Consider the following 18,417-nt stretch of genomic DNA (forward strand, 5'->3'; position numbering starts at 1 on the left):
GAGTCCATCCTCGCACATCGGACGCCGAATCTGCACTGCGCCACGCTGTCGAGATCCGTCGCCATCGATGTGTAGGATGAAGCACCGCCCCACCAAAAGATGCGGTCCACTGGTCCCTCGAGCCCGTGCACACCTCCAAGAACGACGCCCCAAGGGGGAAATGACATAAGAACGCCACCGTCTTCCGATCTACTGATCTAGGGTTTCCCCCGGAGGTAGCAGCCAGTGGCCTTGAACTTCTCCACGGCGAAGCCTTCAAGAAGGGAATGGCGCAAAATAGCGCCGCCGCCGCCAGCTTTGGCAGTAAGCCGAAAGCAAATTTCCACCCGGGTCTGTTCGAAGGACCTCCATCAAGCATCTTGTGCACGGATCGCCGCCATCTCTACTGGGACTGGACGATGGATCCAGGCCGCCGCCGCCTGACTGGCCACAGCACCACCACGGTGCCTAAGCCAGCGCTGTCAGGCCCACCATGCCCGCCTGTAGACGCCCTCCAGATCTGCCGGCCCGCCGAATCCCATCTGGGCAAGGTGAGGCCCGCGATCTGGGGCGCCGCCACAGGTGCTCCTCAACCGCGGGGGGAACGCGCCTGCGCTGCCGCTGCCGTCACACTCGCCGCCGGGCGCCCGCTGCTCCTTGCCGCCGGTGCACCGCCGAGCCATGAGCCGCCGCCGCCGACATGAGATCGCCATCACCGCGCGAGGGGGGAGACCCCGCCGCCACCGTCATTGGCCAGACTACGCCGGCGTGGCCTCGGCCGGCGGCAGGAGGGGGGAGACTAGAGCGGAGGCCTAGGGCCGGCGGTGGTGGATCGCCCCCCGTGTCGCCAGGGGTTGGCGACGCGGGGGTCAGGGCTACTTGCAAGAGCAAGACACAATTTTCTCTATTGATCCCAAATTACGATATCATTCTTTCTTTTTTTTCTGGGAAGAAGAATTTATTAATAATGGGTAGAAGTACATTCATTACAAAATAAATAATGCCCCCTCAGTTCCAAAGTACTCGTCGTGATTTTAGTTCTATTTACATGCCACACTTTGCTTTGTAGAAATACACAATTAACAGTATTTTCTTTTGTTGCTGCAGCTTTGCTCTTGTTGTCTTGTTGTTTTATCAGATGGGCTTGTCCCCTGTCCTGCCGTGTTACAAGTACGCGCGCTTCTGTGCTATGGGAACAATGGGGAGAGGCAGGTGGCCCTTTTTCTGCAAGCACGTCACTGTCTCGTACAAGCTTTGCCTCAACAAAGTGAACTCCAACCCCAGCTCCCTCAGCCTCAGGTTTGAGAACTTGTACGGCTTCGCCATGGGCTTGTCGTCATCTTCACACCTGCCGCCCCAATGAATTCCACGGTGAGCAAGCAAAGCAACGCCCAAAATCGAATAGAACACATTGAAATAAGATCGATCATGTTGTGCTCGTACTTACTTGGCGGTTATGTGGTACTGCGGGAAGAGGTCGCTGAGGAGTTGGAGGAAGTGTGCACGGTGCAGCACGGCGCCGATGCAGAGGTACCGGCCGTAGACGAGGATATGGGCTCGGGCGACGTCACGGACGTCGGTGTAGGTGGCGACGGCGTTAGGGTAGGTGGGTTTGGCGCCGGTGAGGTTGCGGGCGACATGGCTGCTGCTGAAGTTGAGTGACTGCTGCAGCATGGGGCCCATGGTCATAGACGGCACCACCACCGCCAGCTCTAGGCCCCTCTTGGCCGCCTCCTCCGTCGCCGTGATCTCCGCCATCATCTTAGCGCAGCAGTACATGTTCTGCAATGCACAAGAGGGACGGTAAGTGTGCTCAGTTCACCGGCTAGAAAGATCGGGTGCGATGGAGCAGAGGATTCTTACCCCTGTGTTTTTGCAGTAGTCGTAGTCGCTCCAGCACGTCTCGTCGAGCACGGCGTCGGGGCTGCGGTTGGGGTCCATGTGCACAGCGCCGTAGGACGAAGTGAACACCACGCGCTGCACGCCAGCGTCCGCCGCAGCTCTCATCACATTCCTGGTGCCCTCAACGGCGACCGGCACGAGGTCCTGCAAAAACCGGCAGCACATGTAACATGTAAGTACGCGGCCCTTGCTGAAACTAAAATAAGTGAGCAGAGCAAAGTTTGTGTACTGACGGGGTCGTTGGAGACAGGCGAGGCGATGTGAAAAACGCCGCGGCAGCCACGGAAGGCGGCGCGGAGGCCGTCGTAGTTGAGGACGTCGGCGCGGCACAGGGTGAGCCTCTCCTCGGCCCCCTCCAGCGCCAGCAGGTGCGCGTTCTTGCGGTCAGCTTCACAAACCAATGCAAAAGCGCGCGCCATTAGATGAGCTGATCAAGCACCACAACACGACCGTCATGAGGACTGGACCCCTGATGCTGATGGTCGTGCACCTGCCAAGGCCCGTAGCTCATCTGAGTTTGACTGGATCCACGGGATTGTTGATGGGGAGGCTGCTCTGCGCGACCGTCGGCGCGACGCGCATGGCGGAAGCAATGTCGGCCGGCGCCGCGACGACGACGACCGCGACCGCCGCGACGACAACCATGACCGTGACGGCGGGCGCCGTGGGCGCCATGACGATCGGCAAGGCTCCTTGCGGGACAGGTTCTTCCGCAGCCGATCAAGAGCTGCTGACCGCAGGGAGGGCGACGAGCGCCATGAAGACAGGAGGGGCTATGGACGTGAAGATGGCCGTCGCCGTGGACATGCGACTGAGGACAATGGAAGACGCATCGACCTCAACCGCGAGAAGATTCTTCCTGACGGCTCGGTCATCCCCGTCTCAGGCCGACGTCGCCGTGCTCGTTCCCCGATCTCCTCTCGCCGCCGAAGCTCCAGAACCATGGCGCGCAGTCCTCAAGGCCGACGCTCCCCTGTGGCCAGGCTTGCTTGGCGCATCAAGATGGCGGCCTGTGCTTGCCTGGGTGGTCGCTAGGCTTCCGCCGTGGTCACCCCCTCGTCTGCGGCTGCGGCGCTCGCCTCCTCGCCCCCCAAGACCTCCTCTGCTCTGGTTTCCGCTGCCGGACAGGAGCAGCCAGTGTCGCTGCTTCAAGGATCCCCCGGAGGTGGGATGCGCTGTGCTGTTGCGATTGAGGCAGCAGCAAGGTCTCCCTCCACTCTTGTGCACCTGCCATGCTCACCAGCCCCACCTCCCTCGCATGAGCCTTCAGACACGACGCCAATCCTCGCCACCCCGATCCTGGTGACGGCCCCGACGCCGAGTCCAGATGCTGCAAGCCCAACGCCGATCTTCATCAGGAGAAGGTCCCCACTGCTGCCAACACCGGTTGCACCCAGGCAAGTGGCGCCCAAGGCCAGGAGGAAGACCCTGGCTCCAGGCTTCTCCCTCAATCGTCGAAGTGCTCGTCTACACGCCAAGAGCAGGGCCACACCCGTGGCAAAAATGGCGAGCTGATCCTCTGCCGCAGGGTTGGAATTGTGAGCGATGGAACCCAAGTCACGGAGGAAGCAATCACCAAGTTTACTGAACTTTTCAGGGGCCAACTCCCCCCTATTGCCATTGGCACGCTCCGCGCCCTTTTCCGGTTGGACTGCGACCTTGCGACGGCCGTTGAAGAAGCGCTGATCGAGCACGGCGGTGCTGATGGCTTGGACCACGAGGGGTCCGAGCAGGTGGACTGCACGGCTGCTGTCTGAAGCGTTAACAGCGGCGTCTTCTCAGAGTTTAATTTAGATTCCATGTTAGCCAAGACTATCTGCATGTGTGTGGGTGTTGGTGCGCCATGTTGGTTGCCCATGAGTTGCTTTGTTTGTCGTTGTTGTCTGTGCTACTCCATGATGATCAACGCTTGTTCTTTGAGTTTATGCTCCTGGTGTCTGCTCTACATGGCACCCTTTCTCCTATCCTGGTACTGCTGCAGCCACGCCGGGCTGCTGTGGACGGGAGACTGCTCTATGATGTCAACTGCTTAGCCATGTTAGAGCACAACCTGCATGTTATTAGCTGGAACGTCAGGGGACTGAACTGCCCAGATCGTAGAGCAACTGTGCATGAGACCATCAACGCCTCTCCCTGTAATCTCCTGTGCATCCAAGAATCTAAATTAGCAAACCTCGATGACGCTACTACTGTCTTCCTTGGGGGATTCAGACTCAAGAACTTCGCAACTCTGCCTGCTGTGGGCATGAGGGGCGGCATCATTTTGCTTTGGAACGGAGATAGCATCGAAGCTTCGGACATCACCGTTGGAGAGTTCCATCTATCCGCGACGATCAGGCTGGTCCACACTGAGGTCTCCTTCAAGCTGACAACTGTCTATGGGCCAACGAATAGCAGCCGTAAGGATGACTTCTTCGCGGAAATTGTGGCGCAGAAGCCGGCAGCGGGGCACCTGTGGCTGGTGAACGGGGATTTCAACCAGATTTATAGAGCAAAGGATAAGAACAAGCGGAACGCTAACACCTCGCGCATAAACCGTTTCCGTAGCACCTTGGACGCTTGTGAGCTAAAAGAGATCCATCTTCAGAACCGCAAGTTCACATGGAGCAACGAGCGCATTGACCCCACCCTCTGCAAGTTAGATAGTTTTTTCTGCAACCCTGAGTGGGACCTCCATTTTGGTTCTCATGTGCTTTCCGCCATGGCGACCTCACTCTCTGACCACTGCCCATTGTTCCTGTCCAGCGACTGTGGCCCTAAGCGCCCCCGCAAATTCAAGTTCGGGAACTTCTGGATCAAGCTTCCGGGGTTCAGGCAGGTGGTGGCTGAGACTTGGGCCAAGCCTACCGTGCACTCGGAGCCATGCCGGATCTTTGCTGAGAAACTTCGGCGCACCGGGGTAGCCCTCCGGCATTGGAGCAACGGTTTCTTCTCAGATGCAAAGCTGCAGCTCACCATGGCCCAGGAGATCATTCTCAGGTTGGACTTTCGGCCACTTTCTCCGGAGGAGTGGGAGTTGAGATTGAGACTGAAAAGAAGAGTGATTGGCCTTGCTGTGCTAGAGAGAGCTAGAAAGCGGCAGGCTTCACGGATTACCAATTTGAAGGAGGGCGATGCCAACACCAAGTTTTTTCATCTAAAGGTTAATGCCAGAAGAAGAAAGAACTTCATCAAACGCCTGTGAAAAGGGACGGGCTGGGTAACGACTCATGAAGACAAAGCAGCGGTGACGCATGACCACTTCTCGACCATGCTTTGCAAGGATGCTCGGCCTGAGAAGGACTTCAACTGGGATAGGTTTGAGTTTGCCCAATGCGAATTGACTAGCTTGGCTGAGCCTTTCGAAGAGAAGGAGGTGCTGGACGCAATTGGGGACATGCCCAAGGATAAAGCCCCTGGCCGAGACGGCTTCACGGGCGCCTTTTTCAAAGCCTGTTGGGAAACGATCAAGGCAGACCTCATGGCCGTAGTAAACGGTTTCTCAAACCTCCGGACAGAGCACTTCCAGTGGGTCAACACGGCAAACATTGTGCTCATCCCAAAAAAGGATGGGGCGGAATGCATCTCAGATTTTAGGCCAATTAGCCTCATTCACGCTGTGGCAAAGATGATGGCTTCCCGACTTGCCCCTTTCATGCATACGCTCATCTCCCGCTCCCAGACTGCTTTCATCAAATCTAGAAGCATCCATGATAATTTTATGTATGTGCGCAACATGGCGAGAAGGATGCACCGTCTCAAGAAGCCTACGCTCCTGTTTAAGTTGGACATTAGAAATGCCTTCGACTCTGTGCGGTGGGACTACCTGTTGGAGCTTTTGCGCCGCCGCGGCTTCCCGACGCGTTTCAGAGATATGTTGGCCGCTCTTCTTCACACGTCATCCTCCAGAGTCCAGCTTAATGGTGTTCCGGGTGAGCCTATCTGGCATGGGAAGGGTCTCCGCCAGGGTGGCCCGCTCTCGCCGTTGCTTTTCGTCCTGGCAATCGACCTTATTCAGAGCATCCTTGACACCGCCACGAGGCAGGGCAAGCTACACCGGGTCGGGGGGAGAGCTATCTGCATGCGCACCTCCTTATATGCTGACGATGCTGCAATCTTGGTTGCCCCTTTCAAGGAAGATATCCAGCAGCTTACTTCCCTCCTTGAAGGCTTTGGGGACGTCACCGGCCTCGTGACAAATCTGGGAAAAACCACGGTGGCTCCAATTCGATGCTCTGAAATCGACCTTGACGATGTCCTACAGTGCTTCCCTGCAGCTCGCTCCAACTTCCCCATGCGCTACCTCGGCCTACCTCTCTCGATCCATCGATTAAGGAAGATCGACCTGCAGCACCTCGTGGATAAGGCAGCTGGTAAGCTAGTGCCATGGCAGGGTCGCCTCATCACTGCGGTAGGCAGGTCTGAGTTAGTCAAGTCGGTGCTCTCTTCCATTGCCACCTTCCATGCCACGGCCTTGAAGCTGCCGGAGGGAACTATCTTCGCCTTTGTGGGCATCGAGAGAGCCTTCCTTTGGTCGGGCTCGGACAAAGTGTCTGGAGGACAGTGCAAGGTCAGCTGGCGGTTGGTTTGCAGGCCTAAGCGTCTTGGTGGACTCAGTATCCTTGACTTCCGCATGTATGCTCGGGCACTGCGCATGCGTTGGCTTTGGTATGAGTGGAAGGAGCCGCATCGGGCGTGGGTGGGGTACGGAAACCCTTGTGACTCCACTGACAGAGCCCTCTTCTACGCTGCGACGACCATCACTGTGGGGGATGGTCGGAAGGTCCAATTTTGGCATTCCCCGTGGCTCAATGGAAAGAAGCCCAAAGATCTCACACCTATGGTCTTCGAGATCTCTGCCAACAAGAACAAATCTGTAAAGGAGGCCTTGCTTGAAAACAATTGGATCTGGTGGATCAACCTTTTGGGAGGCCTCTCGGTGGAGCACATCGAGCAATTTTGCGGCCTCTGGGAGAAGATTCAAGAGGTGCACTTGCATGACAACATTGCCGATGACATCAGATGGAACCTCACCGCCAATGGGCACTACTCAGCGGCCTCGGCGTACAAGGCCCAGTTCGAGGGCTCTATCATCTCACCCATGCCCAAGATGGTGTGGAATAGTTGGGCACCACCTAAGTGCAAATGCTTTGCCTGGCTTGTTATCAAGGATAGGGTCTGGACCGCCGATCGTCTTCAGCGGAGGGGTTGGCCAAACTGCAACTTATGCCAGCTTTGCAAGAGGGAACCGGAGACCGCGGCGCATCTCCTCTTCAAATGTAGGTACTCCACTCGAATTTGGAATGCGGTCAGAGCTTGGGTGGACGCGCCGGAGTTGGATGTAGCGGCATGGACCGGTATATCCTCGGTCAGCGAGTGGTGGACTTCGGTGGTTCTCACTCGTGGTCATAGGAAGAAAGCGGTGTCTTCTCTTATCATGCTTGTTTCTTGGAAGGTCTGGAAAGAGAGAAACGCAAGAGTTTTTCAGCAAACTTGTAGGCTGCCATCTGTGGTGGTCGAAGGCATTAAGGCAGAGGCGAAGAACTGGATCATCGCCGGGGCTAGGCACTTGGGTTCTTTGATGCCGCGGGAGTAGGCTAAATTTTCATTTGTGGAGGAGTAATGACCCTCATAAGACCAGGGCCGGGCCGGCAAAATTTAGGGCCCTGTGCGAAACTAAAAAATGGGGCCCTATCTCACAAAAAAATGAACTAACAAGCTATTATAATGTGTATATATATAATGTATAATGTACATAATATAATGTCTTACATAACAATTGGACATATAAAAAAAAGTCATACCTATCCAAATTCCGATGATCCAATTGATCTAATGAGTAATGACGAGGGACGAGGCGGGGCGGAGCCAGGATTTGGGTATAGGGGGCCAAGCCAAGTATGGATAAAAAATCCAGTACAAAATATAATTATCGAGAACAAGGTTGAGAACTTGCACACCAGCTTCATTAACATTTTCAGTACGTTGACAATTCAATAAGAAAACGAATTAATCTAAATGGTGCTTGGCAGCGTTTTCACTCCTCATAGTTGAGGAATCTCAGTTTCAGAAGCAAGTCAGCTTAGAAAACGAATTAACTTTTGTGTTGTTTGGCAGAGGAATTTTAATTTCTGAATTCTAAACTCATATGGTTGGCATAGGAATTTTTACATCACAAATAGGAGCTCATACAGGATAATTTGCATCAGGATAATTCCCAGGACGCATATATGAGATGAGAATCAAGAGAAATTAATATAGTGTGATGTGCTAACCTGCTGGTTTGTTGGCTGAAGCAGTGAAGTACCTTGCTATCTGCTACATTGTGAGAAGCAGAGTAGGTAGTAGGGAGATCAGAGTTAGACGTGTGGCAAGGGCAGAGTTAGATAATACGCTAATTACGGACGAAAGAACGGAGTCGAGGAGACTAGATCGAAGATTACGTTGTCGACTGGCCGCTAGTGGGCTTTTACTATGGGCTTTTCCCTCTATTTTTTGAAGTACACATTGAGAACTTGAGATGAGGGCCAAACTGCGATTATGCGCTTGTTGCCTGTACGTCTCCAAGTCCAGGAGGCGACGTTTCTTCGGTTCCTGTAGGCACGATCGATTCGAGAGTTGCCAGTTGCCGATCCCGATCCTATAGCTATTTTTTAGGGAATCCTGATCCCTGTAGCGGTAGGACGAGGAGTGCGCTCGATCGATGGCCTCGTCGTCTCTCCAGCCCAACTCCAGCGTCACAAGGCCCAATAGCGCTTAGTTTTTTCTTTTTAATACTAGGTCTGTATAAAAATTGGGGCCCCTCAGAATTTTGGGCCCTGTGCGGGCCGCACTTTTGGCACCACTGTGGGCCCGGCCCTGCATACGACCTTTGTTACTCTGTTACTCCCCTTCTTTTTAGGGTTTGTCTAGGTCTCAGTCGACTGAGACTTCGCGAAGTCTAAGTCAGATGACATCATCCAACAGTAGCCCAGCCCATTTTAGTTTCTTATTAAGTCTTGTACTTTTTTCTACTGTTGCTGGGCCGGCCGTGTTATTGCAGCCTAATGCCTTCATTTTTCCAGTTGTTGTGTGCTTTTGGGCCAGCGATTTTTTGACTATCGAGAGTTTTTGTAGATGCTGCTCGTTCTCGCAGACTGGCCGGGCCAGTAGTTAACTTTTTTTTTACGGTGAGGGCCAGTAGTAGCCTTAGATGTCTCAAAAACAAGTAGTAATCTTAGCCGTTTGCATGATTTTCCTACCATCCGGCCTTTTGTTGTTTTTTGTTTGGTTTTTCTGTTTTTGCTTTTGTTTGTTAAATGTTTATTTTCTTTGAAAAATCAGTTATTGCTTCACCATAAAAAAGAACTGAAAGCTTTGTTTACATTTATAGTAATATTTTGGAAAAAAGTGCTTGTTTATTTTTTAAATTATTCATCATGTGTTGAAACAAATATTTTTTTTAAACATCATGTATATTAAAAAAATGTTCATGGTGTGTTTACCAAAACAGAAAATAACTAAAAATACGACAACAAAATAAAATAGGCAGAAAAAATAAATATGATAATAATAGTAGTAGTGATAATAATAATAATAATAATAATAATAATAATAATAATAATAATAATAACACCACAAAAGTTGCACTTTGAAAGACATGTAGTTGTAGTCGCAGCTACACTGTGTCTAGTGGATGATATGCAACTGTCCCCCTCCTGACAAAAACATCACTGAGTTGCAGTCACGTTGAAGACATGCAACTGCAGTCGGGAGTGACACTTGCAATGGTGTGTTTAATGACAGACATGAAAAGAAAAAAAGTTCCACACCGATAGTAGACATGTAATTACGCGCGATTTAATTTACATGCAATTGTGTGTGACCGATGTATGTGCAAATAGGTGGTAATATTTTTGAAAAAAATAAAAACTAATAGAAAACAGAAAAATGGGGAAAAGAAAAAAAGAAAATAGGAACGAAGCTGGGGAACAATCCAGCGCGAATGCAACACAAAGCAATGACAAAAAGAACAAAAAACAAAACAAAAATGCGTGCTTGAACACCTGCCCAACCCACAAAAGCATGCCTGGTGTCAAGTATGCAACTGTGCCCCCTCTCCTGCCCGCCTATGGGGAAATGAAGGTCAGATGCAGTCGGATGGTTAGACATTAAGTTGCAGTTGGGAGCGACGCTTGCAGTTGCGTACCTAGTGTCAGACATGCAACCGGCCCCTCTCCCGCCGCCCTACAACGTAAAAAAGGTCAGTTGCAGCCGGATGGGTAGACATGCAATTGCAGTCGAGGGTGACACTTGTAGTTGTATGCCAAGTGTTAGACATGCAACTTCCCCTACCTCTCTCGGCACCCTCCAACAAAACAAAGTTCAGCTGCAGTAGGGGGCGACACTTGCAATTGCATGCCTAGTGGCCGACATGCAACTGCCCCCTCTCTCACCGCCAGCTGACAAAACAAAGGTCGGTTGCAGTTGGATTGGTAGACATGCAATTGCAGTTGGGTACAACGCTTGCAGTTGCGAGCGTAGTGTTAAACATGCAACTGCCCCCTTTCCCGTCGTCATCTGACATAATAAAAAAAGTCAGTTGCAGTCGGGTGGGTAGACATGTAGTTGCAGTCGAGGGAGACGCTTGCAGTTGCATACCTAGTGTCAGACATGCAACTCCCCGCTCCCCTCTCCGACTGCTCACCGAGAAAACAAAAAGGATAGTTACAGTCGGGTGGGTAGACATGCAGTTATAGTCGAGGGCGACACTTGCAGTTGCATGCCCAGTGTCAGACATGCAACTCCCCCTCCCCGACTGCTCACCGAGAAAACAAAAGGATAGTTACAGTCGGGTGGATAGACATGCAGTTGCAGTCGGGGGCGACACTTGCGGTTGCATGCCTAGCGTCAGACATGCAACAACCCCCACTCCCACGGCCTACCGACAAAACAAAAGGTCAGTTGCAAGTCGTCTAGGTAGACATGCAGTTACATTCAAGGCGACACTTTAGTTGCATGCCTAGTGTCAGACATGCAACTGCCCCTCTCCCGCCTCTCTTCGACCAAACAAAAGTCAGTTGCAGCTAGGTGGGTAGACATGCAATTGCAGTTGGTGGTGATGCTTGCAGTTGCGTGCCTAGTGTCAGACATGCAACTACCCCTCCTTTCCCGTTGTCCTGCGACATAACAAAAAGGTTAGTTGCGGTCGGGTGGGCAGACATGCACTTGCAGTTGCATGCCTAGTCTCAAACATGCAACTACCCCCCTCTCCCGCCCACTAGCAAAACAATGGTCAGTTTCAGTTACCGCTGAAAGTTATTGAGTTACCGTTGTGTTTTTAAATTCCTCCCATAAATAGATGCCAACCGCTACCCATGTTCTTGTGCTTGCAATGACTCAAGCAAACTTCACAGACCATCGCCTGAGCGCATAAAAAAAACTAACAACACGAAGATGTTAACAAGGATATGAAAATGACATATTTTATGACCAGACAAGCAAACAACGGTTTCTTAACTAGGATATGAAAAAGAAAACATATATGCATAGATGATAAAAAAAAAGAAACAATTACTAACAAAAATATGCATAAGTGGATTATTTCTTCTGTATAAGTGGATATATTAACAGGATGTGGTCACAAAAATTGAAAATGAACATATTTTGTTGACTAACAAACAAATTCTGCTACTATCAAAAAGAAACATTTCAAAAACTAGACGGAAAAACAAACATACATGCATACCTCTAGAATGTCTACTTGAAAACTAACAGAACTCTGCATTGACTAACAACAAATTCTATTGCATTTAAAACAAAGAAACGTTTCTATTTGAAATTACTACAAACTCTGTTTGAAAATACTAGACCTCTGTTGATCCTCTGCTAAGAATGGGGAAATGGAAATAAAACTCACTAACCTTTGTTGATCCAAAGTATATTTTGACTACTGGTAAAAAAGAAACTATTAATCTGCGCTTTGTCCAAACTACTGGAACAAACAAATCCCCCTCGAATGGGAAAAATGAAGATAACTACTAATCTCTACTTAAAACAACCTACTCCAACCAACAAACAGAAGAAATCGGAGGAACACCACTCTCAGATCTACAGTATGACGGCTAAAAAAAGAGAGATCAGAGGAACGCCAACCCAGCCCAGCGAACAACCCACCGAGAAAACCTCCCATGTCCTCTGACACAAAGAAGCCCGACAAACAAACAAACAAACGGGCTGGACACACGTGTTACACATGCTGAAACAAGATAACCCACTTCCAGCGCGAATCTTGAAGCAAACAAAGATCCGACGGATGGCGCGTCGACTGAGACTTTACTAAATCTCAGTCGACTGAGATTTAGCGAGTCCGTTAAAATAATGAAAGCTAAAAAGGACAAAAAAATAAACTAAAAATGGGACAATAAAAAATAATAACAAAAGAAAGAAAAATGGGAAAAGAAAAGACATACAAATGATAGATAAAATGAAAAAGGGAGGAAAATGAAGAAAAAGAAAAGACAAAGAACGATACAACAACAGCCTAAAAACACACATTGAGATGCGGCCTGAAAAAAAAAACAAAATGAGAAAGACCTGCACGACAAAGTCACAACGCGAAAACAAAAAACGGCCCAAACAACGGAAGACACAGACAAACAGAGAACCGGGCTGGACACTCTCCTTAGCAGGCTGAAAACAAAACAACCAACTCTCCAACACGAATCTTAAAGCAAGTAATAATCATACGGCTGACACGTTGACTGAGACTCAGTCGACTGAGATTTAGCGTCACCGTTCTTTTTAATGAGATGAGGTAAAGCTTTTACCTCCGTTTCAAAAAAAAAGGCACCACAACACTCGGCGAGATCATGGATGGTGTGCTTACCAGGGTCCCTGGCGGTTCCTCTCACGCGGTAGCCACGGAGGAGGAGCTCCTTGACGACCCAGGAGCCGATGAAGCCTCCGGCCCCCGTGACGCAGACCAGCTCCTGCTCCGGCTGCCGCTGCTTGAGCTCGCCGTTGTCGGTGGCCTTGTCAATCGACGGCATGGTGACTGACGAGCACGGTGGTCGGTGGATGTGTGGACGCAAGAAAGATTTGCTAGTTGACTGCAGGGTCGATGTGTGGTCTGTACATTCAGTCTGCGGCACCATTTATACTGGCCGGTAGGCTGGTACTTGCACCGTACCGGGCGGGCACACGACAAAACTGCGGTGCGATACTAGCCGTGAGCAGGGAGGCGGAGGGGGAGCTCGGCTACATCTTTGCGGGAAGTAAAACAGAGGGCCGTCGCTTTCAATTATGGAGCGATACAGCGACTGAATGAATATTCAGCGGCGGGTGCAGCGCCGACGGACCCGATGGGTGGCTTCGGACCGGCCTGGGCGCGGAGGTGGAATCGCGGAGAGGAATCCTTCCTCCTGCCACGGAAAAGCTCCACCACCTGGCGCGTCAACGTTGCACGACCAAAGCTATGCTGGTTTCTCCGCTCAGTGCTACCAAAATGCTTCTGCGTCCTGGATTTGAATTTCTGAAAATTTGGAACACGTTTGCCGCCGAAGAATTATACGTGTTTACCTCTTGCAATGGGTCTAGCTTTATTGGACATTTCATTTGCTATGTTTGCTTGTGAGATGATGTTTAAGCCTCGTCTTCGAGTGGAAATTCGCATGGGCCTTAAATCATTCCTATATGTCTCGGCGGAACATTTGGAATGTGCACGAACAGGAGAGAGAGTAAAAAGAAAATCAACTAGAGCCTTAAATCATTCCTATATGCACGGTTGTCTCACACTCCTTAAATCCGGTCGATATGTGGGAAGGATACGAAGGTGTTCTAGCAGTCTGCCACGTCAGATATGGCACACCTTGAATCACCTTTTTTCTTTCTCACTTTGTCACATCAATCATATGCATGTGACTAGACAATTTTGAAAATCATGACTACATGCATGGACAAATGAGAGCTTAACAATTACACCAGAAAAATATTCAGGTGTGTCAACCGACGTATAGAGCGTTAAACTGGACCATTTGTATTGAAGATACCTTTAGTGAGCACCGGAAAGCCATCACACAGAACTGAACACTGGTAACATACTAGAATGGTGCAATTTTGGCAGTCTCCCATTAACACTTAAATAGACTTGTAGGCACCAAGATGGAACCCGGAAGCTTCTTCGGACTTTGTTCTTCTTCAAACTAATGAGAAGGCAATATTATACAATGTTGTTAAATCTCAGACGACTGAAACTTGGTTATGTCTCAGTCGATGTTATGCTCATGAGATATTACTTTGAGATCCGTATTAAAAAATAACTATAGTTTTTTTTACATGTTATACCACTTGATCGAGACTTAATTCGACTGAGTCCTAACCACGCACAATATATGTTATCCCCTCAGTTTATCAAAACAGTCAGGCCGATACGCAGGATATTCACGAGTCGAGTTGACTGCCTCACTTCCAGCAGCCGGCATATGCTCGGGAAGCGGCTGGTATCGTGATGGTACTGCCCCATGTTTGAGATTCCAGAACGTGCTTTGTTCTGTTCTGGCGTGCTTAATTTGACGGCATCTTGCTTGCGTCAGTGGAGGAGAAGCAAAGAAGCAACTCGTGCTGCTCCTCCCGCGTGGGCTAGCTCCGGTGGGCTGTCACCCCGGCCCGTGTCTCTCTGTTGTCGGCAGCTCGTTCCTGCCAATCTTTTTCCTGCGGGCGCAGCTCAAGTCCACCACGCGTAGGTGCACCGGGGGGTCGTGGAGCATCTGACGGTACCCAGCAGCCGATTTAAAATCAGGTATGCTAAAAATAATACTTCATCAGTCCCATAATATAAGACCTTTTTTAACACTTACATTATACTCCCTCCGTTCGGAATTACTTGTCGCGGAAATGGATGTATCTAGACGTATTTTAGTTCTAGATACATCTATTTTCAAGACAAGTAATTCCGAACGGAGGGAGTAGAACGAAGGGAGTAGTTTAGAAACCATTGTGCTACAAAATTTTAAATCCAAATTTGAGAGGTTACTGCTACGCGTTGACCAACTGATCCCATCCTACGATCGGTCCCTTGTGAGTCATATGATTAGCACACTAGTGATCGTCGGATCATGTTGTCTCTTTTTCTTTTTGAACACTTGGATCGTGTTGTCGTTCCTTCGCCTCGCAACCTCCTCTATGATACAAAAAATAGACACCGGCCGAAAGCGGACTCTTAGCATCGGCCCGTCGTATGTGTCCCCGCTTAACGTTGTTGTTGCTGACACTTTGTGCCCCTCCCATCGTCCTCGTTGTCGGTCGTCAGCGGATTGTAGCATCGCCGGTTGTGTTTCCTCCTCATCGATAGCTTGCAACATTGTGAGTCGTCAGTAGCATGAGAGTCCTCAGCCGGTCACATCAACCCGGTGTCGTGCTTGCCGCTTGCCCGCGAGCTTGCAGCAACCCGACGCCGCGCTCACGGCATGCCTTGCTAGCGAGCACACATCATCACCTCCGACCGATTCCAGCATCGCGCACTCCTAAGAGCAACATCACCGTCAACCAACTCCGGCACACGGGTCGCAGTATCACCGACGACCGGTTCCAAAATCACGTACTCACGCAAATAGCATCGCCGCCAGCCGGTTCCAGCACATGACGGTCATGCTCACAGCGTGCGGTCACAGCCATCGCATCACCCCGATTCACTATGGTCGTGCAAGCAGCCACCGCGGTCGCAACACATGGATATTTATATCCACAATAGGAAATGCATAAAATAAGAAAGTACATCTTATGATGAATCTAATGATATATGTTTGGCATTCTACTACACAAACTTGATATATGTCTATTAAAAAAACACCTTTACCAGAGGGGGAAGTCAAATCCAGGACATTTCAATATAAGTCATTATACATTCGTATGTGGTTCATATTGAAATCTGTTAAAAGACATATATTTAGAAATGGAAGGAGTAGATGTAATGTATTTCTCCACAAACTTGATATATTGTCTATTAAAAAGACACCTTTACCAGAGAGGAAATTCAAATCCAGGACATTTCAATAGTACTACCAAGCATAGGTTTTGTCATGCAACGATGACGCGCGAGGTCGTGGACCTTTCCGTTGCAGTAGGAAGGATTCGCTTCGCGGAAACGGAATCTGCGCCGTGCCCTATGTCGGCTGAGCTCCAAACCCACCCACCGGGTCACGCCGCTGAATATTCAGTCGCTGGCTGGCTGTATCACTCCATAAACAAAACAAAACGAGCAGCAGCATCCCCTGGACTTGCGCACGCACTCGAGCCGAGGTAGTATTGCATCGCATCGCAGTTTTGTTGTGCTGTCGTGCAACGGTGCCGCTGCTTTTCCAGTATAAATAGTGGAGCACGTTCACCGGACAGAACACACAAGCTCTCAATCCACTGATCAGCAGCAGCCTCAAGCAAACGCGCAAACTGATACTTTAGCCCGTGTAGTTTGTTAGGAAGAAGCAAGCTTGCATCCACAGATCGATCGGCTGACCACCGTGGTCACCAGCCACCAATCCACCATGCCGTCCATTGACAAGGCCTCCGACAACGGCGAGATGAAGAAGCGGCAGCCGGAGCAGGAGCTGGTCTGCGTCACGGGCGCCGGAGGCTTCATCGGCTCCTGGGTCGTGAAGGAGCTCCTCCTCCGCGGCTACCGCGTCAGGGGAACCGCCAGGGACCCCGGTAAGTCAGTCACAGGTTGCTTACACCGTGCGTCAGTCCATGATCGATCTCGCCGAATTCCGTGGCTTATGTATTCTAATGGTGGAGTGGTTTGTCCAGCTGACTGCAAGAACGCGCACCTGCTGGCCCTGGAGGGCGCCCAGGAGAGGCTCACCCTGTGCCGCGCCGACGTCCTCGACTACGACGGCCTCCGCGCCGCCTTCTGCGGCTGCCACGGCGTCTTCCACGTCGCCTCGCCAGTCTCCAACGACCCCGTCAGTCCACTCACTTTGCTCTCCTCACTTCTCGAAGTTTCAGGCTTCCAGCAAGGGCCGCGTACTTACCTTACATGTGCTGTTGGTTTTTTGCAGGACCTCGTGCCGGTCGCCATAGAGGGCACAAGGAACGTGATCAGCGCGGCGGCGGACGCTGGTGTGCGTCGCGTGGTGTTCACGTCATCTTACGGCGCCGTGCACATGGACCCCAACCGCAGCGCCGACACCGTGCTCGACGAGACCTGCTGGAGCGACTACGACTTCTGCAAAAACACAGGGGTAAGCACAAGCTCATTTCCCCCTGGATCGCCTGCTCTGCCCCGTCACGACTGAACGGAACCTACCAATCCTCATGTGCACTGCAGAACTTGTACTGTTGCGCAAAGATGATGGCGGAGATTACGGCGATGGAGGAGGCGGCCAAGAGGGGGCTCGAGCTGGCCGTGGTGGTGCCGTCCATGACCATGGGCCCCATGCTGCAGCAGGCGCTCAACTTCAGCAGCAGCCACGTCGCGCGCTACCTCACAGGCACCAAGCCCACCTACCCCAACGCCGTCGCTGCCTACACCGACGTCCGCGATGTAGCCCGTGCGCATGCTCTCGTCTACGAGAACCCCGACGCTCGAGGCCGCTACCTTTGCATCTGCGCCGTGCTGCACCGAGCCCACTTCCTCCAGCTCCTCGGCGACCTCTTCCCGCAGTACCACATAACCGCCAAGTACGTACGATACTTCCAACCTGTTTGATTCCATTTTGGGCGTTGCTTGCTTGCTCACCATGGATTTTGTTGGCGTGGTCTGGCAGGTGTGAAGACGACGGCAAGCCCATGGCGAAGCCGTACAAGTTCTCTAACATGAGGCTCAGGGACCTGGGATTGGAGTTCACTCCTTTGAGGGAAAGTTTGTACGAGACGGTGACGTGCTTGCAGAAAAAGGGCCACTTGCCTCTGCCCGTTCTTCCTATAACACAAAAGCGTGCCTACTTGTAACAGGCCACGGGACAAATCTGTCTCATGAAATAAACCGAGCAAAGCAGGAACGAAAGAAGAAGATGAACAAGAAACCATGCTTTCTAAATTCAACGTCGAATTGTCTGTTTCTACAAGTTTAAAGTGTAGCATGTAAATACTACTATTATGTAATGAATGATGATAGTGTCATTCTGGTTCAATGATAAACAGAGTAAAGCAGGAGGAGCAAAAGAAGGCTTTTTCCTAGGAAGATATTAGGATTTTAGGGATTCATCATGGAATGGCGTATTTCTGCAAGTGTAGAATGTAACATGTAAAAGTTGTCATGTTGTAATTTACAAATAAATGATAACGTCATTTGGGATCGATGGAGAAGAACGAGTCTTACAAGTCTGATTTCATACAAGTACTACTATATTCCATTTCTCACAGGGAGAGTAAATTGCAAATAGCCACCATAGTTGGCAAAGATACTGTTGTTTCATTTTGTTTTATCGTTTTGGTTTTCTCATTGAAGGGAACTTATGTCGACATATCAAGATGATCCAATCCCATACAGTTTCATACAGCTTTTCTAATGTCAAGTATCATTTTCTTAGACCATGAGATTGTGCAACTCCCGGATACCGTAGGAATGTTTTGGGTGTACCA

General features: G+C 50.5%; 2 protein-coding genes across 2 annotated transcripts; one reads left to right on the forward strand and one right to left on the reverse strand.

Moving 5' to 3' along the window:
• Window positions 1-911: 911 nt before the first annotated feature.
• LOC109761769 (cinnamoyl-CoA reductase 1-like) lies at window positions 912-12,890 on the reverse strand. Its single transcript, XM_020320590.3, has 5 exons — window positions 12,728-12,890; window positions 2,115-2,269; window positions 1,843-2,025; window positions 1,427-1,761; window positions 912-1,327 (listed from the first exon to the last, which is right to left on the reverse strand). The coding sequence occupies exons 1-5, from the start codon at window positions 12,888-12,890 to the stop codon at window positions 1,144-1,146; spliced, it is 1,020 nt and encodes a 339-aa protein (XP_020176179.1). The 3' UTR covers window positions 912-1,143.
• Window positions 12,891-16,234: 3,344 nt separating this feature from the next.
• Window positions 16,235-18,134, forward strand: LOC109761768 (cinnamoyl-CoA reductase 1). The gene is made up of 5 exons (XM_020320589.4): window positions 16,235-16,542; window positions 16,642-16,796; window positions 16,893-17,075; window positions 17,162-17,514; window positions 17,601-18,134. The coding sequence occupies exons 1-5, from the start codon at window positions 16,380-16,382 to the stop codon at window positions 17,782-17,784; spliced, it is 1,038 nt and encodes a 345-aa protein (XP_020176178.1). The 5' UTR covers window positions 16,235-16,379; the 3' UTR covers window positions 17,785-18,134.
• Window positions 18,135-18,417: the final 283 nt, after the last annotated feature.

Source organism: Aegilops tauschii, chromosome 6 (genome assembly GCF_002575655.3).
Source record: "Aegilops tauschii subsp. strangulata cultivar AL8/78 chromosome 6, Aet v6.0, whole genome shotgun sequence".
NCBI lineage: Eukaryota > Viridiplantae > Streptophyta > Magnoliopsida > Poales > Poaceae > Aegilops > Aegilops tauschii.